Here is a 22,877-nt window from a genome sequence, read left to right as displayed (position 1 = left end):
GAGAGTCCGCCTGGCGATGCAAGGGACGCGGGTTCGTGCCCCGGTCTGGGAAGATCCCACATGCCGTCGAGCGGCTGGGCCCGTGAGCCATGGCCGCTGAGCCTGCACGTCCGGAGCCTGTGCTCCACAACAGGAGAGGCCACAACAGTAAGAGGCCCGCGTACTGCAAAAAAAAAAAAAAAAAGTAAAAGGATGAAAAACAAGATATATCACGCAAACATTAATTTTTTTTGGCTGCACGGCTTGTGGGATCTTAGCTCCCCACCCAGGGATTGAACCCGGACACTCAGCAGTGAGAACATGAAGTCCTAACCACTGGACTGCCAGGGAATTCCCAACATTAATTTTTTAAAAAGCAGAAGTGGCTATATTAATATCATATAAAGTAGACTTCAGGGCAAAGAAAATTACTAAGGACAAAGAGAGACACTACGTTATGTTAAATGGGTCAATCCACCAAGAAGACATAGGAATCCTAAATGTGTATGCACTGGCAACAAAGCTTCAAAATACATGAAGCAAAAACTGGGAGCTCTGCAATGCAAGAGACAGATCTGCAACTAGAGTATGTTCTCCAGCTACAGTGGACTCAATCTAGAAATCAATAACAAAGATAACAGAAAATCTCCAAACACATGGAAACTAAACAACGTACTTCTAAATAATCTATGGGTCAAAAAGGAAGTCTCAAAGGAAAATTTTAAAAGAAAATTTTAAAAGACGTATTGAGCTGAATGAAAATGAGAATATGACATATCAAGATTTGTGGAGGGACTTCCCTGGTGGTGTAGCGTTTAAGAATCCACCTGCCAATGCCGGGGACACGGGTTCAAGCCCTGGTCTGGGAAGATCCCACATGCCACAGAGCAACTGAGGCCGTGCACCGCAACTACTGAGCCTGCATGCCACAATACTGAAGCCCGTGTGCCTAGAGCCCATGCTCCACAACAAGAGAAGTCACCACAATGAGAAGCCCATGCACCGCAACGAAGAGTAGCCCCCACTTGCCGCAACTAGAGAAAGCCTGCGTGCAGCAACGAAGACCCAACACAGCCAAAAAATAAATAAATAAATTTATATAAAAAATAAAAATTTGTGGAGTGTAGCTAAAGCCAAGAGGGAAATTTATAACACTAAATGCTTGCATTAGAAAAAGAGGGAAGGTTTCAAACCAATAGTCTATTCTTACCTCAAGAACCAAGAAAAAGTAGAGCAAAATAAACCCAAACCAAGCAAAAGAAGGAAATAATAAAGTTAAGAGAAGAAATCAATGAAATTGAAAATGGAAAAACAATGGAGAAAATCAATGAAACAAAAAGCTAGTTCTTCAGAAAAAAAATCAATAAAATTGACAAACCTCTAGCAAGACTGACACAAATAAAAAGAGAGAAAACATAAATTACCAATATCAGGAATGAAACAGGGGCTATCACTGCTGATTCTGAAGCTATTAAAGGGATAATAAGGGAATACTACAAACAACTTCATGCTCATGAATTCAATGTAGAAGAAAAGGACTAATTCCTCAAAACCCAAAGCTACCAAAACTTGACCAAGATGAAATAGATAATCTTAATAGTCCTATAACCACTAAAGAGATTGCATTTGATTAATTAAAGAGCTCCTGGAAAAGAAATCTCTAGACCCAGATTTTTTTCACTGAACAACTTTATGAAATATTCAAAGAAGAATTAACACCAATTTTATACAATGTCTTCCAGAAAATAAGAGGAGGAAATACCTCCCAAGTACTACCATGATCCCAAAACCAGACAAGGACAACACACACAAGAAGAAAACTGCAGACCAATATCTCTCCTGAACTTAGTTGCAAAATTTCTAAACAAAAATTTAACAAATCCAATCCAATAATATATAAAAAATATAATACACCATGACCAAGTGAGACTTATTCCAGGTAAGCAAGGTTGGTTCATCATTCAAAATTCAATCAATGTAATTTACCATATCAGCAGACTAAAGAAGAAAAAACATATGACCATATCAGTTAATGCAGAAAAAGCATTTGACAAAATCCAACACCAAATCATGATTTAAAAAGAGAAAATTACCTCTCAGTACACTAGGAATAGAGTAGAATTTTCTCAACCTCATAAAGAGCATCTCATAAAAAAACATAAAAACCCTACAGCTAGCATTATACTTAACGGAGAAAAACTAAATGATTTCTCTCTAAGATCAGGAACAAGACAAGGATATACATTCATCGTTCTTATTCAACATAACACTGGAAGTAAGGCAAGTGCAGTTAAGCAAGAAAAAGAAATAAAAAGCATACAGATAGAAAGAAGGAAAGAAAGAAAAGAGAAAGGAAGAAAGAAAGAAAGAAAAAATTTCCCTATTTGCTAATGGTATGATTGGCTATGTAGAGAATCCCAAGCAATCTACAAAAACACTCCTAGAACTAATAAGTGAGTTCAGCAAGCTCAAAAGATACCAGATCAACACAAAAAAGGCAACTGCATTTTTATATATTAGTGATGAACACATGGAAGCCGAAATTTAGGGCGTGACAGTACCATTTACAATTACTATCTACTATGTATGAAACCTGGTCAGGATCTGTATGCTGAAAATTAAAATATATTGGTGAAAGAAATCAAAGAAGATCTAAATAGGTTTACAAATTTCATGCAATTTCTATCAAAATCTCAGCAAGTTTTTTTTTGTAGTATTTTTTCATACTTATTCCAAAATTTATAGAGAAAGGCAAAGGAACTAGAGCGGCTAAAACAATTTTGTTAAAGAAGAATAAAGTGGGGAATTTTCCGGCAGTCCAGTGGTTGGGACTCCGCCCTTTCACTGCCGAGGGCCCGGGTTTGATCCCTGGTTGGGGAGCTAGGATCCCACAAGCCGCGCGGTGCGGCCAAAAGAATAATAACAACAATAATAATAATTAAAGAAGAAGAAAGTGGGAAGAATCACTTTAATCGATGTTAAGACTTACTATATAGCTACAGTAATTAAGACAGTGTGATACTGGTGGAAAGAGAGACACATAGAAAGATCAATAGAACAGAATAGAGAACCCAGAAATAGACTCACACAAATATAACCAAATGATTTTTGACAAAGGTGCAAAAGCAGTTGAAAGGAGGAGGGATAGCCTTTTCAAAGAATGCTGCTGGAGCAATTGGATATCATATACAAAAATTAACTCAAGTTGGTAACTGATTAGATTGTAAAACATACTGCACAATTTTAGGAAAAAAAACATAGAAAATAATCCTCAAAACTTAAGGTTAGGTGAAGAATTCTTACTTGACACCAAAAGCACAATCCATAAAAGGAAAAATTGATAATTTCAATCTTGCCCAAAGTAAAAACTTTTGCTCTGTGAAATCTATGTGAAGAGGATGAAAAGACAAGCTATAGACTGGGAGAATATACCTCTAAACCACTTTTGACAAATGACTAGCACCTAGACTACATAAAGCACCCTCAAAATTAGCATATGTAAAGAATCCCCCAAATTTGACAATAAAAAAACAAACAATCCAATTAGAAAATGGGCAAAAGACTTGCACAGATATTTCACTGAAGAGGATATACAGATGGCAAATAAGCACACGAAAAGATGTTCAGTATCAGCCATTAAGGAAATGTAAATTAAAACTACAGAAATATAGATCAATGGAACAGGATAGAAAGCCCAGAGGTAAACCCACGCACATATGGTCACCTTATCTTTGATAAAGGAGGCAGGAATGTACAGTGGAGAAAGGACAGCCCCTTCAATAAGTGTTGCTGGGAAAACTGGACAGGTACATGTAAAAGTATGAGATTAGATCACTCCCTAACACCATACACAAAAGTAAACTCAAAATGGATTAAAGACCTAAATGTAAGGCCGGACACTATAAAACTCTAAGAGGAAAACACAGGCAGAACACTCTATGTCATAAATCACAGCAAGATCCTTTCTGACCCACCTCCTAGAATAAGGGAAATAAAAACAAAAATAAACAAGTGGGACCTAATGAAACATAAAACTTTTGCACAGCAAAGGAAACCATAAACAAGACGAAAAGACGACCCTCAGAATGGGAGAAGATATTGGCAAACGAATCAATGGACAAAGGATTAATCTCCAAAATATACAAGCAGCTCATGCAGCTCAATATGAAAAAACCAAACAACCCAATCCAAAAATGGGCAGAAGACCTAAACAGACATTTCTCCAAAGAAGATATACAGATTGCCAACAAAAACAACAAAACAAAAACTAACAAAACAAACAAGGATGCTCAACATCACAAATCATTAGAGAAATGCAAATCAAAACTACAATGAGGTATCATCTCACACTGGTCAGAATGGCCATCATCAAAAAATCTACAAACAATAAATGCTGGAGAGGGTGTGGACAAAATGGAACCCTCTTGCACTGTTGATGGGAATGTAAATTGATACAGCCACTATGGAGAACAGTATGGAGTTTCCTTAAAAAACTAAAAATAGAACTACCATATGACCCAGCAATCCCACTACTGGGCATATACCCTGAAAAAACTGTAATTCATAAAAAGACATGTACCACAATATTCACTGCAGCACTATTTACAATAGCCAGGACATGGAAGCAACCTAAGTGTCCATCGACAGATGAATGGATAAAGAAGATGTGGCACGTATATACAATGGAATATTACTCAGCCATAAAAAGAGACGAAATTGAGTTATTTGTAGTGAGGTGGGTGGACCTAGAGTCTGTCATACAGAGTGAAGTAAGTCAGAAAGAGAAAAATAAATACCGTATGCTAACACACATATGTGGAATCTAAAAAAGAAAAATAATGGTTCTCACGAACCTAGGAGCAGGACAGGAATAAAGACGCAGACGTAGAGAATGGACTTGAGGGTACGGGGAGGGGGAAGGGTAAACTGGGACGAAGTGAAAGAGTGGCATAAACTTATATATACACTACCAAATGTAAAATAGATAGCCAGTGGGAAGCAGCCGCATAGCACAGGGAGATCAGCTTGGTGCTTTGTGACCACCTAGAGGGGTGGGATAGGGTGGATGGGAGGGAGACACAAGAGGGAGGGGATATGGGGATATATGTATACGTATAACTGACTCACTTTGTTATACAGCAGAAACTAACACACCATTATAAAGCAATTATACTCCAATTAAGATGTTTTAAAAAAAACTACAATGAGATATTACTACTCACCTGTCAGAATGGTTAAAATAAAAATTAGTGGGCATCCCTGGTGGCGCAGTGGTTAAGAGTCCACCTGCCAATGCAGGGGACACGGGTTCGAGCCCTGGTCCGGGAAGACCCCACATGCCACGGAGCAGCTAAGCCCGTGCGCCACAACTACTGAAGGCCATGCACCTAGAGCTGGTGCTCTGCAACAAGAGAAGCCACGGCAGTGAGAAGCCCGTGCACCACAATGAAGAGTAGCCCCCACTCACCACAACTAGAGAAAGCCCGCACACAGCAACGAAGACCCAACACAGCCAAAAGTAAAATAAATAAATTTATTTAAAAAATAAAATAAAAAATAAAAATTAGTGACAACCCCAGATGCTGAAAAGGATGCAGAGAAACTGGATCACTCACACATTGTTGGTGGGAATGTTAACTGGTACAACCACTATGACATAGAATATGGCAGGTTTGGGGGTTTTTTTAATTAATTAATTTATTTTTGGCTGCGTTGGGTCTTCGTTGCTGTGCATGGGCTTCCTCTAGTTGCAGTGAGCGGGGGCTAGTCTTCGCTGCAGTGCACGGGCTTCTCATTGTGGTGGCTTTTCTTGTTGAGGAGCACAGGCTCTAGGCACCCAGGCTTCAGTAGTTGTGGCACATGGGCTCAGTAGTTGTGGCTTGCAGACTCTAGAGCACAGGCTCAGTAGTTGTGGTGCACGGGCTTAGTTACCGGACCAGGGCTCGAACTTGTGTCCCCTGCATTGGCCGGTGGATTCTTAACCACTGCGCCAACAGTGAAGTCCCGAATATGGCAGTTTTAATCAAAGTAAACATGCCCTTACCATACAACCCAGCACTTGCAGTCTTGGACATTTGTCTCAGAGATATGAAAACTTATGTCCACACAAAAACCTGTACACAAATGTTTGTAGCAGCTTTATTCCTAAAAGCCCCAAACTGGAAACCACTCAGATATGCTTCCCTGGGTTAAACAAACAGTGGTACATCCATACCATGGAATACTATTCAGCAATAAAAGGGAATGAACAACTTGGATGAACATCAAGGAAATTATGCTGAAGGAAATACAGCCAATATCTAAAGGATACATACTGCATGATTCCATGTATATAACATCCATGAAATAACATAATTATAGAAATGGAAATGGAAAACAGATTCCGGGAGGCTAAACAAGAGCACAGACAAACACTGGAATTAGACTGGCTTCTAAATCCAGCTCCACCGTGAGCTAGTGGAAGTTTGGGTGAGTTACTTAATCTCTTTGAGTCTTGATTTCCACGTTCATAAAATGGTTTGGGTTTTGTTGTTGTTGTTGTTAGGCCCAAACACTTAATAAGTATTTATTTCCTAAAAAAATTAGTAGCTGTTTTGTTAAATACACACAAAAAAATCATATATAAACTATTTTTTTTGGCCGTGCAGCACTGCATGCAGGATCTTGGTTCCCTGACCAAGGATGAACCCAGGCCCCCTGCAATGGAAACGTAGAGGGTTAACCACTGGACTGCCAGGGAAGTCCCCATAAAATTGTTTTCATTCATTTATTCAGTCAGTCAACAAATACTTAGTTCCAGGTGTTGAGGAAAGCAATGAACAAGACAGACAAAAATCTTTGCCCTCATGGAGGTGACACTAGTGGGGAGAGAAAGGCAATAAACAAACATACTAATTAATACATATCAGCAGAGAGGATACTATCAGGAAAACTAAAGCAAAGTGAGGTGAAGAGAAAGCATATGGAGTGCTTAGCAGAATGCTAGAACATATTAAATATTCAATAAATATTAGTTGTTACACACTGTTATTAATAATCAGTAAAAATGCTATTTTTAAAGTTTTACATGTTAGTGAGGGTGAAGGGAAATGAATACTCTCATACACTGCTGATGGGCGTGCAATTCATACAGCCTCTTTGGAGGCCAATTTGGCAGGTCTTTAAAAATACCCATGCCCTATGACCCAGCAAACTGAACTCTGGAACCAAACTATCTGAGTTCAAATCCTGGCCCTGCTATTGACCAGCTGTGTGACCTTTGGTAAATTGTTTAACCTCTCTGTGCCTTGGTTTCCTAATCTGTAAAACGAGGATAAAAACATTGGTTTGTTGTGAGGATTAACTGAATCCATATATGTAAAGCATTTAGAAGAGAACTTAGCATACAGTAAGTGTTATATATGCATTTGTTGCATAAATTCCCCTTCTCGATATCTACCTAGGGAAACACACATGTGCGCCAAAAGCGGGTTCAGGGATGCTCATCTACAGCATTGTTTGTAGCAGTAGAAAAAAATGAAAACTACCTAAATATTCATCAATAAGGCAATGGTGAAACAAAGGAAGGTATAGTGGTACTATGGAATCCTATGAAACAGCTAAAAAAATGAAGTAAATCACTATGTTCTAACATGGAAAGATCTGTGACAAGTGTTTTTATGTACCAAAAAGCTAAATTCAGAATGATACATATAGGATGATCCTATCTAAACATACAATACTGCATATATATATACACATATACATATACAGAAATTTATCTCCATACATAGAAAAAGACCTGGAAGGATACACTTCAAATTGATGTCATTAGAGCTGTTACCTGGTGGGGAGTGTTGGGGGGAGCCTGATTGGATATAAAAGTGGTCAAAAATGATTTTATATTTTACAAGGAGAATATATTCATCTGTGACTTATGTGATTAAAAAGAACTGTTTTACGTAAGGTGGATAGCTGGTGGGAAGCAGCCGCATAGCACAGGGAGATCAACTCGGTGGTTTGTGACCACCTGGAGGGGTGGGATAGAGAGGATGGGAGGGAGAGAGACGCAAGAGGGAAGAGATATGCAGACATATGTATATGCATAACTGATTCACTTTGTTATAGGGCAGAAACTAACACACCATTGTAAAGCAATTATACTCCAATAAAGATGTTAAAAAAAAAGAAAGAACTGTTTTAAAGTTTAATGAAGAAGTAACCAAAAGTAACCAAAGGGAATTATCTTTTCAACAAATAGTTCTGGAACAATTGGATATCCATAAGAATAAAATGAACCTCTATCCATATCTTGTTTCATATTAAAAAGTTAACACAGGGCTTCCCTGGTGGCGCAGTGGTTGAGAGTCCGCCTGCCGATGCAGAGGATGCGGGTTCGTGCCCCGGTCCGGGAGGATCCCACATTGCTGCGGAGCGGCTGGGCCCGTGAGCCATGGCCGTTGAGCCTGCGCGTCCGGAGCCTGTGCTCCGCAACGGGAGAGGCCACAACAGTGAGAGGTCCGCGTACCGCAAAAAAAATAAAAATAAAAATAAAAAGTAAATAAAAACATTTGTGGATCAAAGAACTCCAGGCAGTGAAAAACAACCCACAGAATGGGAGAAAATATTTGCAAATCATATATCTGATAAGGAATTAGTATCCAGAATATTTAAAGAACTCCTACAACTCAACAATTTTAAAAAACAGACAACCCAATTCAGAAATAGGCAATGGGCTTGAATTAGATATTTCTCCAAGAAGATATACAAATGGCTAATAAGCACATGAAAAGATGCTCAACATCACTAATCATTAAGGAAATGCAAATCAAAATCACAATGAGGTATAATTTCTCATCCATTAGGGTGGCTATTATTTTTTTTAATGGAAAATAACAAGTGTTGGTGAAGACGTGGAGAAATCTGGGACTCTTGTGCATTGCTGATGGGAGTGTAAATGCCATTATGGAAAACAATTTGGCAGTTCCTCAAAAACTTAAACATAGAATTACCATATGATCCAGCAATTCTGCTTCTAGGTATAGACCCAAAAGAAATGAGAGAAGCAACTCAGATACTTGTACACCAATGTTTATTGCAGCAGTATTCATAATATCCAAACGGTGGAAACAATCCGTGTCCATCAACAGAGAATGCACAAACTGCAGTGTATACAAGCAATGGAATATTATTCAGACTTAAAAAGCAGTGAATGTGGGATAGGGAGGGTGGGAGGGAGGGAGACGCAAGAGGGAAGAGATATGGGAACATGTGTATATGTATAACTGATTCACTTTGTTATAAAGCAGAAACTAACGCACCATTGTGAAGCAATTATACTCCAATAAAGATGTAAAAAAAAAAAGCAGTGAAATTCTGAAACATGCTACAATACGGATGAACCTTGAAAACTTTTTTTTTTTTTTCAGAATACTCAGACTTGTTTTATTATAGTACATGGGCTGGGAATGATGGGAGGGGGTGGATGTTGTGGGCAACCACTGCCCTGATTAGCACCGGATGCCCATCCCAATGGCCATGAATGTGCCAAAGGTGCCACCACTCTGCATCATGGTTTTCCCGATGCCGCCCATCAGCTCCCAACCCCGCATTCTGATCCTGAGACAGGAAAAGGTGCCGAAGAGCGCCCCGGCTGCCATGCCCATGGCGCAACCCATCACAAAGCCCATCTTCACGCGGTCGAAGCAGCTTGGCTGTGACTGTCCATAGGGGCCCACGGCCACCGGCATCTTGTTAGCGGCCTCAGTCGCTCAGCTCTACGTCTCGAACCTTGAAAACTTTATGCTAAGTGAAATAAGCCAGATACAAAAGGACAAATATTTTATGATTCCACTTATATAAGATACTTAGAATAGGCAGATTCACATAGAAAAAGTAGAATAGAGGTTACAAGGAGTTTAGGAGAAGGGGGGAAAGGGGAACTACTGCTTAAGGGGTACAGAGTTTCTGTTTGGAAAGATGAAAAGGTTCTGAAAATGAATAATGGTGATGATTTCACAACATGGTGAATGTATTTTTTTAAAAAACCTATTCAAGTATAGTTGATTTACAATGTTGTGTTAGTTTCTGGTGTACAGTAAAGTGATTCAGTTATATATATATATATATATATTCCTTTTCATATTCTTTTCCATTATAGGTTATTACAAGATTTTGAATATATTTCCCTGTGCTATACAATAGGACCTTGTTGTTTATCTATTTTATATATAGTAGTTTGTATCTGCTAATCCCAAACTCCTAATTTATCCCTCCTCCCACTTTTCCCCTTTGGTAACCATAAGTTTCTTTTTAATGTCTCTGAGTCTGTTTCTGTTTCAGAAATAAGTTCATTTGTATCATATTTTAGATTCCACATATAAGTGATATGATATGATAGTTGACTTTCTCTGTCTGACTTACTGCACTTAGTATGATAATCTCTATCTAGGTCCATCCATGTTGCTGCAAATGCTATTATTTCATACTTTTTTTTATAGGTGAGTAATATTACATTGTCTATATGTACCACATCTTCTTTATCCATTCATCTGTTGATGGACATTTAGGTTGCTTCCATGTCTTGGCTATTGTAAATAGTGCAGCTGTGAACATTGGGGTGCATGTATCTTTTCGATGTGAATGTATTTAATACCACTTAAATGTACATTTTATTTTTGTTTGTTTGTTTTTATGTTTTCACCGCGCGCTGAGCAGCATGCGGGATCTTAGTTCCCTGACCAGAGATCAAACCCATGCCCCCTGCAGTAGAAGCATGGAGTCTTAACAACTAGACCACCAGGGAAGTCCCCTAAAAGTACATTTTAAAATGGTCAAGGTGGTAAATCTTATGTATAGTTTACCCCAATAAAAAAAATAAATTAAAGACTGATCTTAACATATGTTGGTGAGGATATGGAGTAACTGAAACACTGTTAATGGGAATGTAAAATAATAAACCTCTTTGGAAAACAGTTTGGCAATTTTTTCAAAAAGTTAAACATACATCTACCATATGACCTAGCCATTCCACCTGTAGGTATTCACCAAGAGAAATAAAAACATTTGTTCATAAAAAGACTTGTATAGAAATGTTCATAGCAGCTTTATCTGTAATTGCCCCAAACTGGGAACAACCCAAATGTCTATCCAAAGGTGAATGGATAAATTAATTGTGGTATACACACATATATCCGTGTGTATATGTATATATACATAAATGTACTATATGACATATACAATGAGGTACTATTCAGCAATAAAAAGAATAAACTATTGATGCATGCAACAACATGGATGAATTTCAAAATAATTATGCTGAGTGAAAGATGCTAGACAGGGCTTCCCTGGTGGCACAGTGGTTGAGAGTCCGCCTGCCGATGCAGGGGACACGGATTCGTGCCCCGGTCTGGGAGGATCCCACATGCCGCGGAGCGGCTGGGCCCGTGAGCCATGGCCGCTGAACCTGCGCATCCAGAGCCTGTGCTCCGTAGCAGGAGAGGCCACAACAGTGAGAGGCCCGCGTACAGCAAAAAAATAAAAATAATAAATAATAATAAATAAAAAAGATGCTAGACAAAAAAAGTAGAGTACAGACCAGAAGATTTCCATTTATGCAAAATTCTAGAAAATGCAAATTAATCAATAGTGACAGAAAGCAGATCAGCAGTTGCCTGGGAGTGCAGGGGGAGGAGCTGGAGTGAGGGGTTACAATGAGACGTGAGGAAACTTGGGGCTGATGGAATTTCACTATCTTAGTTGTGATGATGGTTGCATTGGGTGTATACGCACATCAAAATTTGTCAAACTGTATACTTTAAATATGTGCCATTTATTGTATGTCAATTATTCCTCAATAAAGCTGTTGAAAAAAAATAAGTTTCAGAAGGAAGTAGCCAGAAGTGGTCAGGAGGGAATTGGAGCACTAATTCATTGACTGAGTCACTATGTTCTATGCATTTGATACATCATCTCTGATTCTTACAACAAACTGAGAAGTAAGTATGGTTATCCCTATTTTCCAGATAAGGCATCTGTGGTTCAGAGAGATTAAGCCATTTGCTCAAGGGCACACAGAGATAGATTTAAACTGTGCTCTTTCCATTCTGCCTCACTGTCTCCCAGCAATGTGAGAAAGTGAGGAGAAGTCTGTGCTGGTTCATCGATTGCTGACAGTAAGTTGATCAGGGAATCTGAGGCATGAAACGTTACTCTTTAAGATGGAGAGTGAAGGGCTTGGACCGCTCCACTCTTGGTGTGACTTATGAACGTGAACCACTCATACACATAACATCCCTCTGGCAATCTGGGACAGGATGCTGGGGATGTACATCTCAGTTCCCTACTCACCATGCACTACATGATTTCATTTATGAAATGCTAAAGCAGTTCTTACAAAACAACAGAGAAAACAAAGATTATTCAATAGATTACAGTGAGAAAATTGATTCGGCATTTGGGGAAAAACTAGATTTTTTTCAGTTTATCTTTTATTCTATTTATCTTTATCAACCCCAAGTTGATAAAGAATTAAATACATGTTATTAAATAGAATTGAGTATTTAGCAGATCTTTGAACTGAGGGTAACCTTCTAAGCTTTGAAATGACGAGAAGAAATTACAAGAGAAAAGATCAACAGATCTGGCTATATAAAATTTTGAAACTTTGTACATAGAAAAATATAACCAAAAGGAAAGTAACTAATTGGTAAAAATATCTGCCTCAAATATGACAAAAGATGAATTTCTGTGCTCTATAAAGCACTCATGCAAATTGATCAGAAAAACACATCCCTCAGGGACTTCCCTGGTGGTCCAGTGGTTAAGACTCCAAGCTTCCAATGCAGGGGGCCTGGGTTCCATCCCACATGCCACATCTAAAGATCCCGCATGACGCAACTAAGACACAGTGCAGCCAAATAAATACATAAATATTTTTTAAAAAACACGTCCCCCAAAGATTAATGGGCAGAGATACTTCACACAAGGGGTAATGGAACGAGTAAAGAAGTGTATGGCAAAATGTTTAACCTCACTAGTGATTTTTTGAAGTGCAAATTAAAATAATTACATTAGTAAAAGTTAAAAATAAGTGATTACCAGGCTGACACGAGTATAGTAAAACTGCAAGGATGCTCTGAGGAAGGTTTTTGGCAATACACATACACCACTATCAAAGTGTTCAGACTCTTAACACAGTGCTGCCTTTCCAACAGCTACTGCCAACCACTCCCATGGACTAAGCACAGATGTACCAGTTCTCCCAAACGGGAGTCTCCAGCCCAGACCACATACCTGAGCTCAGACTTGTGTCTATAAAACATCTCCAGCTGGTGCCCCCTCCCCCTCAGTAGTTCCCAGTGAATGTACCACTGAGTCACCAAGCCAGAAACCTGGGAATCATCCTAATTACCTCCTTGTCCCTCACCCCTGCACAAATGTCATTTCCCAGTCAGATCCTGCCAATACTCCATCTGCAATGTCTTTTGAATTTCCCCCCCCCCTCCTCCTCCCCACAATCACAGACCTGGGTCCCACCCTTCTGTTTCTTGCTTGTGTTGTTGAAACAGCCCTGGCCCATCTCCTCCAAGCCACTCACACTTCCTTCAAACCATTCTACAAGGAGCAGTCAGAGTTATCTTTCTAAAACACAAAGCTGATCCCGTCCTCTTTAAAATCTTTCAGCGGCTCCCCATTGTCTACCTACAGGTTAAAGTCCAAATTCTTAAGCTTTAACAGCCCTTCGTGTTCCAAACTGCCTCGCCACCATCTTTCCTCTGAAGATCTTCTCCTGGCTTTCCGTCCCCTCCTCCCAGCCTGCCTCTCCCATTGTAATGTGAATTCCTTGATAGCAGGAACTAGATCTTAATTATCTCTATTTCCCTGGCTCATAATACAGAGCTTGACACAGAGTAGGCACTCAATAAATGTTGGGTGAAGGAATGGTTTTATTCTAAGGTAATCATTCCACTGAAGGAAAAAGCCATATAAAGGAAACTGTTCTCTGTAGCAACATTCATAATAAAGAAAAGGTACAAAAAACTAAATGTTCAACAATAAAGAACTTTTATTAATTATGGGATATCCATTTAATGGAATATGATGCAGCTGTTAAAATACTCATTATGAAGATTATGTAGCAACCAGAAAGTTTTTATAATATAATAAAAGCAGAATACAAAATAGTCTGTACGCTAGGCCTAAAATTATGTAAAAGTATGCATGCACACAAACTGATCAGAATGAGAACAGGAACAGGAACAAATGAATACAGATGATGTGTTTAGGGTGTTTGGGGATGTACTGTTTTGTGATTTTCTTAGCTCTTTCCCAATTCCCTTTATTGTTGTTAGAATGTCATTTGTCCATAAATACAAATTGACAGAGAAAAAAATATACTGAAAATGCTTTGATTCCGTCAAGTCCTTTGACAAGCTGTGGTACAAAAACAAACCAACCACTGACCTGGGAGGCAAGAGACCAGCCTCCCTACCCCATCCCCCACTCCCAGCTAACTGCGTGATCTTAAGTAAGATCTTCAGCTCTAACCAGACATTTTTCCTATCCTCTCAAGCTGGAAGTCCCATGGTCTTTCCTCACTCCCAAGTGAACCCCCATCATATCTGTTGGCTGCACCACCATCTTCCCAATGCCCTCAGACTGAATACCTCAAAATGCACCTTCTATTGTCTCATCATCTTCTCTCTCTCTAATCCCCACCTCCAATCAATTGCCCCTTCTTGCTAATAATCATCTATAGCATGCTTTACTATGGATCTAGTTTTAGACAAAGAGGAGTCCCTGCCCTCCTAGTGAATACTGCCTGATTGAAAAGAGCCAACCATTTTTTTCTCTCTTGCTCCTCTGCAGACTGCTGGGGGATGAAGTGGAGGGCAGAGACAGAGACATGTAAAATGGAACCTCCTCGGTTAGGAGCTTGACTCATGGTGGGAGGAGGTCAGGCAGAGGCTGGATGCTCTCAGGGATAGTACAGTGAGACTTGGCACAATGAGTGGGATGTTGACTCAGTTTGTTCATTCAACAAGTATTTACCAAGTGCTGGACATAGCGCTAAGCTCTCTGTTAGGTGGCAAAGGTGAATTAGGCAGGCTCTTTCATGGAGATACTCACAGTCTAGTGGAGGACAGACGAGGAGTTTGAACTGAGGGCTCTGGGACAGAAGAATGTGGGATTCACCCTGCCTGAGGGGACCGGGGCTCACAGAGCCAGAGGGACCTGAGCTGTATGCATCTCCAAGGCTGACAAGTGGGATTAGGTGCCCAGGAAGGGGGTTGGGCTATTCATGGCAGTTCCAAGCTGAGGGATCATCGGGTCCACAGGCAGGAGGCTTGAAAGAGGCGGCTTTGTCAGAGCAGTAATACCTTGGAGTGGCTTAAGCTTTGAGGTTTGGGATAGGGTAAGGGAGCAATGGGTGTCTGGGTGCAGGAGACAGGAGGTGACGGGCAGAGGGACCTGAGGGGCTAGGCAGGAGGCCCAAGGGCAGTTTCAAAGTAGGGAAATCACAGGATCGGATCTAAGTTTTAGTTAGATAACTGGATGGTCTCTAATGTTCCCTCTCGTCCCTGAGACTTTATGGTAAGTGCTAAATGCGTTGTACAGAAATCGAGGGGCAGAGTTCAAGCAGAGATCCTACCCTCCCACCCCTTACACTCCACCCCCTCGGTAATCTGCAGAGAAGGGAGAGAAAAAAATATTGATTCTTCCCAATTTACAGTATGGGCAGGTTGACTGGCTTGAAGGAACTTGGAAGAAGAAGCAGACAAGATATATGTTTAAGAAATAGTATTAGATATTCATTTCAATGTATTCTTTTTTAAATTTTATTTATTTATTTGAAGCATAGTAGATTTACAAAATTGTGTTAGTTTCTGGAGTACAGCAAAGTGATTCAGATATATGTATACATACACATATATGTATATGTGTGTATATATATATATATATATTCCTTTTCAGATTCTTTTCCGTTACAGTTTGTTACAAGATATTGAACTTAGTTCCCTGTGCTATACAGTAGGACCTTATTCATGTCAATGTATTCTATTGATTATATGATCATGTATATGTGGACCTTAAGTAGCCTCACTTTGCCCTCTCCTTAAAGACAGGGAGCTTGTCTAGCTCATCTTTGTTTGTCCAGCACCTCACACAGAATCAGGCGCCCCAGAGGCGCTCGGGAAACACTGGACGGGGGAGGGCGGAAAGGGAGGGAGGAACTCGCCCTTGGGAGACACCCCTTTTTCGGCAGCTGTTCCCAAGCCCCGGACCTCTGACCTCCCACCAGCAGGTGGCAAGATAGCGTCCCCGCGCGCCGCGAAAAGGCGGAGCTAGGCGGAGCTGGGCGGAGCGTCCGAAGCCCCGGCGCGCGCAGCCGTGCAACCTCTTTTCTCGGCGCTCCGGAAGTAGGTGGGCCTCTTTCCGTGCCTAGCGCAGCCATGGTAAGGCAGCTTCTTTGCGAGCTCTTGGGACTCATCAGCCTCCATCCACCAAGGGCTGGGGCTACCAGGGGCTGCGGGGCTCCCGCAGGGGGTGGTCAGGCGGAGGCGAAGGGAGGGCGATTGGTGGGGTGGGCCCAGGGGTGCTCGAGGGCTAGAGCGAACACCGGCTGTTGGCGATGGGTGGTTGGGGGATGATCGGTTCGGCTGGCGAGAAGGCCTCGGTCTCCCGGCCGGCCACACCCGATCACGCATCATGCGGCCCTGGGAGGAGCGTCTTGCTTACCAGGCTGGAGCCCCGGGTGGGCCCAGAGGACAGACGTCGGGCCCGGGGAGGGTGGAGAGTTTTTCCGTCGTGTTTTTGGCACGGCCTGACTTTACGTAGTGTGGCCAGTAAGCCTCTGTATACGGCATTAAAAAGGTTTCCTTCTGCATTTTAAGGTGAAAAGTGATCTCACCTTTAGAGTTTGAGTAAGCCACTGTTTGCACGTGGTTGTGCTGAGGTCAGATTAAGTCTCGCATCTAACACTTTAAAACCTGACATATTTCGAGAAATTGTCTGTTTGATAAGTAGAAGCACAGATTCTGTTGCTGGCTGGCTGTGTGCCAGGAGGTCCAACCCCTGGCTATTTCACCAGCATAATGTCCTAGTAAAAACAGCCTCTAGAAGCATATGCACTTTTAAGTGGTAACATAAATAATTGGAAAAATTGTTTTTAAAGACAGTTAACGTTCTCTGTACAATGAGAATGCTGGTTGCAGTTTGTGAAACCTACAGTATTTTGCTGTATGCTATGTATACATTTGCTTCTCCGCCTTTAATCACGGCCCTGTGCTTTTTACATTGTCCACATTTTGCTGAAGAGGAAACAGATGCTGGTCTTTAGAGAATAGTTGTAGTTGTGTAAACTGTTCTTGAAAAGACCTGAAACTGTTTAACAGTATTAAAATCGAAAACTCCTTCAGGCTCGTGGTCCCAAGAAGCACCTGAAGCGCGTAGCAGCTCCAAAGCATTGGATGCTGGATAAACTGACTGGTGTGTTTGTAAGTATCATTATATTGTAAGCATGTTTTTTGTGTTGTAAATATCTTAAGGGATGTGTCTTTTACAGTTTTATCCAGATATGATTGATGTATTTAAGGGACACACTCTGTACTGCTCCTTTATGTGTCAGGCATCCCTGATTACTGTATCCTGAGTTACTCTCTTCTTAAGGGCCCTGTGTTATCTAGCTGTGCCCCACCTCTTACCTAATAATTCTGTGCCTCATTTCTTCCACATACCACATGTATGCAGGACCTCAAATGTTCTTAACGGGCCTGGTACTCTGAAAGGAAAATGCTGTAAAACTTTAAAGATCTGGAATAGTTTTGCACACTTTGAATACCTCTTGTTTACCCCAGTTGGGGGGGGGGCGGGTGATAGTCTGGTGAATCTCAGGACTTGAGGGGTAGTTTGAGTGAATCCCACCAATAGTTTAAGATAACTTTTTTTTTTTCCTGCACTGTGTCTTCGTGGCTGTGCGTGGGCTTTTTCTAGTTGCAGCGAGCGGGGACTACTCTTGGTTGCAGTGCGTGGGCCTCTCATTGTGGTGGCCTCTCTTGTTGCAGAGCGCGGGCCCAATAGTTGTGGCTCGTGGGCTCCAGAGCACAGGCCCAGCAGCTGTGGTGCACGGGCCCCGTTGCTCCACGGCACATGGGATCCTCCCAGACCAGGGCTCGAACCCATGTCCCGCTCATTGGCAGGCGGACTCTCAACCACTGCGCCACCAGGGAAGCCCTAAGATAACTTTTAAAATCATTTTACAGGCTCCTCGTCCATCTACCGGTCCTCACAAGCTGAGGGAATGTCTCCCCCTAATTATTTTCCTAAGGAACAGACTTAAATATGCCCTAACAGGAGATGAAGTAAAGAAGATCTGCATGCAGCGTTTCATTAAGATTGATGGCAAGGTCCGCACCGATATAACCTACCCTGCTGGTTTTATGGGTAAGTGGTTAATGGTGGGCACTTGGTGCTCCTTGATTTTTTTTTTCCTTGATTTTTTTTTTATCTCCCTCTCTAAAGTGGTGGGCTTTTTCAGTCTCAGAAATAAAGCATGACTTTCCCTCTCAAGAGTTTTACTTCCATATTGTAGGGCTGCAAATCATAAATCATTTCTCAAAACCAAATTTCAATTCACTTCAGATTTTACGGGTCATAAAAACAGGGTTTTGAAAATTAAAGATCAGCTAGCCATCATTGATCTTAGGAATCCTTGTTAATATTCGAAATGGGAAGCATACGGGGTTTTTTTCCCCTTATAGTGTGGTTATTGTTCAGCATGGGGTTACTGGGGGTCACTATAGTAACCTTAGTTATTACCATTTGATATCAGATGTCATCAGCATTGACAAGACTGGAGAGAATTTTCGTCTGATCTATGACACCAAGGGTCGCTTTGCTGTTCATCGTATTACACCTGAGGAGGCCAAGGTGAGTGTGGCAAGCAGGCTGGGCCTTCCGTTTAGTAAAAGTACTTGATTCTAAGTTATTAAGTACATGGACCGATCCATTGTGGTGAGGTAGGTAGATTAGAATTACTCATAATCTTATACCTAGAAACAGCCAGTCAAGTTAACATCCTCAACAGAGTGCTTTTTTTTTTTTTTTTTTTTTTTTTTTGCGGTACGCGGGCCTCGCACTGTTGTGTCCTCTCCCGTTGCGGAGCACAGGCTCTGGACGCGCAGGCTCAGCGGCCATGGCTCACGGGCCCAGCTGCTCTGCGGCATGTGGGATCTTCCCGGACCGGGACATGAACCCGTGTCCCCTACATCGGCAGGCGGACTCTCAACCACTACGCCACCAGGGAAGCCCCAACAGAGTGCTTTTTATGGCAGAAACGAATTCTAGCTGAGCAGTGACTTCTGCTTGCCTTTTTTTGAGGCAAGGAGAGTGATTCCTAGGAACGTTTGAGTATCTGAAGTATGGGTCCTTTAAGGATAAAGGGCCAGAAAACCAATATCTAGTTCAATCCTACTGGCCCTTTGTCTAGCTTTACTCTGGGGAGGGGAAAGGTATTAGTGGAGGGGACCAGTAACCCTCGGGGCACTAGTTTGAGGTAACTCAAAAAAGGTTACAGACATTGATTATTTAATCCAGTTTATTGTGATGGTTTTATGCAAAAGTTCATGGCTTCTTGAATTATTGGCTGTAAGTGAAGGTTAATTCAATTGGATGAATCAGCTAATTTCCTTAGCTACCTTGTTACCAGCAGGCTGGAGGGCACGTCCATTGGCATCAAGGTGATTTGATTTACTTAAAGGATGTCTTGGAGTGAAATGCTTTGTGAAATTGTTGATTAGATGAACTGGTAATACAATTGCAGTTTGTGAGACAAAACTCAATTGTGATGTAGAGGGAGCCATTAAGAGGCACTTGTTAGCTGTCTGGGTGAGTTGGAGGGAAGAATTCAGATGCCCCTTGAGACTTAAACGGCCTGGGGAAGGGGAGGTGATTTGCATTGGAGCAGGGAGGAAATGGTGGTGATCATCCCTCCACCTGGGAGTTTGAGGTGGTGAGGCCTTAAGTGCTTTGAACTTTTAACCTTGGGGGTGATGCAGTACTACAGAGGAAATACATAATAAGAAATAAGAAGGCTAACCTAGAAGGGGGGCAGTGTGCAAGATGAATTTATGGAGGAGTGGGAAGAAAAGTCAGGGACCCCATTATTCAGCTGCAGCTCAGGAAACAGCCTGTTCTGTGTGGGGGCTGGTACCTTCAGCTGCTGGTTGCACCTTTAAGCTGGTGATATGTGGCTTTGAAAGAACTGTACTCTGGAGCATAGTGCATGTGAGCTAGACTAATGTGGGTAACCCATGTGTTTCAGTATAAGTTATGCAAAGTGAGAAAGATCTTTGTGGGGACAAAAGGAATCCCTCATCTGGTGACCCATGATGCTCGCACCATCCGCTACCCTGATCCCCTCATCAAGGTGAATGACACCATTCAGATTGATTTGGAGACTGGCAAGATTACTGATTTCATCAAATTTGACACTGGTAAGCAGGCTGTGCTACTTAAGCATTCTCTTTAAAGGCCAGACATAAGAGCTGTTCTTTACTTTTATTTTTAAGTTAATTTAATCAAGCCCTATGACTTGCGCAGGGCCTGGGTACAGGGTTTTGTTTGGCGTTTGGGGGGCTCGAGGTGATTCTGATGTGCGCCTAGTTAGGAACAAAAGCTAGATGTCTTTTGTTGATGTAGTAACGGATTGGGAAGGAGGCAACTTAGTTTTAAGAAATGTTCAGAGAATCTGTAAACCCTTATGGTGTCTCATTTCGGCATGGCTTTGTGGTGGCAATGAGGGTTAGAGGAATATGTTCTGAATTGTGGGGAGGGAAGTCAGCTAAGAATGTTTTCAGTGGGGAGTTGTGAGAAGCTGTGAACAGGTAACTGCTCCAATGCCCAGGTGTATGGTATTTTTACCTCAGGGATCCAAGTGCTTAGAATATTCTGTGTGGCAGAGATGAGGTCTTGTATAACACGTTCTCAGGCCTGCTCCAGATCTCAAAAGCCTCCCCATCCATGGAAGTGGCTTGAGGGCTGGGCAGGGAAGTCTAACAAAAAAGCAGAACAAACTTAATTGAGATAACAGCCCTTTGTAATGCTGTCATCACCCCCCATATCTGTTCACAACAGTAGCAGAGAATTGTGTCTTGGAGGAACAGCAGTAGTCCAGGCAAGACATGGTAAGGACCTAGTGAGGTGGGTGCAGTGGAGTTTATTACATTTATTGGCTGTACAGGAAAGATAGGGGAAATCTTAAAAGAGGGCCCCTGAGAGTTCTAGCTTGGGTAACAGATCCATGGAAGTGAATTCAACTGGGAAAAAAAGATTAACTTTGTTGCAGACCTGTCTCTCATTCACTACACAAGGCACGGTTCCTTGCTCTGAGCAGATTGTCTGTTCCTTCCTGCCTAGGTAACCTGTGCATGGTGACTGGAGGTGCTAACCTGGGAAGAATTGGTGTGATCACTAACCGGGAGAGACATCCTGGTTCTTTTGATGTAGTTCATGTGAAAGATGCCAATGGCAATAGCTTTGCCACCCGGCTCTCCAACATTTTCGTTATTGGCAAAGTAAGTCTGGGTCTCTCTGTCTTCTGCCTAGTCCAGAGAAACCTGTACAATGCAGGTACTGGCTGGGATTGCAGTGCCTGGCTCCTGCTGGCTCTGCTGAACCTAGTGTAAAGCCTCCTCTGGGATAGGGCTCACAACAGGGCTGAGGCAGATCTGTGCGTTTTCAGTGTCAGAGAATCAGCGGCGGACCAGTTCACACCTGGGTTGGTGGAAAGTGCCAGTAATGGGATGAATATGCCTTATAGTTAGGTTCTTTCATTTGTGCCTGTGTTGGGGTGGGGGGGTGCTTTTTGGAACTAATGCTTGGCCTTGGGCACTATTTCAGTACTTCTGAGACTAATTATGAAGGGTATTGTAGTTTGCATCTACAGATACGGGCAACAAGTTTAAAGTGGGTATTTCTGATAAACCAGCATCAAAGTGTCTTAAGACTGCCTGACTGTTGCTGAGTGTTTTCACAGACAGGCTTCTCTGTTCCTCTAGATGAGAAGACAAATGTAGCATGTGCCAACCTGTTGATGGTGTGTAGCAGGTTTTGATTCTCCTTGTTTTCTCCTCCAGGGCAACAAACCATGGATCTCTCTTCCTCGTGGAAAGGGTATCCGCCTTACCATTGCTGAGGAGAGAGACAAGAGACTGGCAGCCAAACAGAGCAGTGGATAAAATGATCTCTAAGTGATGTGATTGGGAAAGTCTGTACTTAGAAATAATGCTACATAATTAAAAGCCTTTTTAGTGTTTGTTGTGGTTTGGGTTTGTTCATTTGCTTTGATTTACATTTTCCTTTCTACTTTATAACATGAAAAGTAGATTGAATTTTCAGGCAGGCTTGGGCATTCTGGGATGTGAATCTGTGTCTCCTATAGGCCGGACCTGGGTGGTGGTGGGAGGGAGAACACATCAAACTTGGCAAAGAAGGAGCAGCAAGTAACTGAAGAATGGAGAGAGCCAGGGAAGCCCATAAGGCCAAACTCCCTTACTTGGCTGGGACCTCATTTACCCTGTTCTCTTAGCCTTTTTTAAAGAAATGATTGCCCTCTTTGGTCTTCATTACACTACGCATACACAAGCCTGGCTCATCTGTTTTTCCCACGTCTGTGTCCAGCTTTGGATACAGATCAGTATAGAGTTATGGGCTCTTGATGTTGCAAAGCAGTGCACTTGCTTGGACTTAGTCCTCTACCATTCTCCAGCTGCCACAGCATTCAGTCCTCAGTTCCATTCCTTAGGACTGCAAAACCATGTTTGCTTGCCAGTCTCAAGAAGAGGTGCCCCTGATGCAAAGGGCCAGCTGTTTAGATCTGTTCCTCATTTTAAGCCCTGGGTCTCTTACAACAGTGTCAG

At 41.8% G+C, this 22,877-nt stretch overlaps 2 protein-coding genes across 2 annotated transcripts; one reads left to right on the top strand and one right to left on the bottom strand.

Moving 5' to 3' along the window:
- Positions 1-9,369: 9,369 nt before the first annotated feature.
- LOC101278218 (reactive oxygen species modulator 1-like) lies at positions 9,370-9,750 on the bottom strand. The gene has a single exon (XM_033416187.1). It carries the CDS (start codon positions 9,705-9,707, stop codon positions 9,468-9,470), a length of 240 nt encoding a protein of 79 aa, XP_033272078.1. The 5' UTR covers positions 9,708-9,750; the 3' UTR covers positions 9,370-9,467.
- Positions 9,751-17,336: 7,586 nt separating this feature from the next.
- Positions 17,337-22,273, top strand: RPS4X (ribosomal protein S4 X-linked). The gene is made up of 6 exons (XM_004285555.3): positions 17,337-17,456; positions 18,222-18,402; positions 18,791-18,888; positions 20,282-20,453; positions 21,376-21,533; positions 22,095-22,273. Exons 1-6 carry the CDS (start codon positions 17,430-17,432, stop codon positions 22,194-22,196), a joined length of 738 nt encoding a protein of 245 aa, XP_004285603.2. The 5' UTR covers positions 17,337-17,429; the 3' UTR covers positions 22,197-22,273.
- The last annotated feature ends 604 nt before the right edge of the window (positions 22,274-22,877 follow it).

Source organism: Orcinus orca, chromosome X, assembly GCF_937001465.1.
Source record: "Orcinus orca chromosome X, mOrcOrc1.1, whole genome shotgun sequence".
Lineage (NCBI taxonomy): Eukaryota > Metazoa > Chordata > Mammalia > Artiodactyla > Delphinidae > Orcinus > Orcinus orca.
The sequence above is the reverse complement of the archived record's forward strand: the minus strand, read 5'-3'. Positions and strand labels throughout refer to the sequence as shown.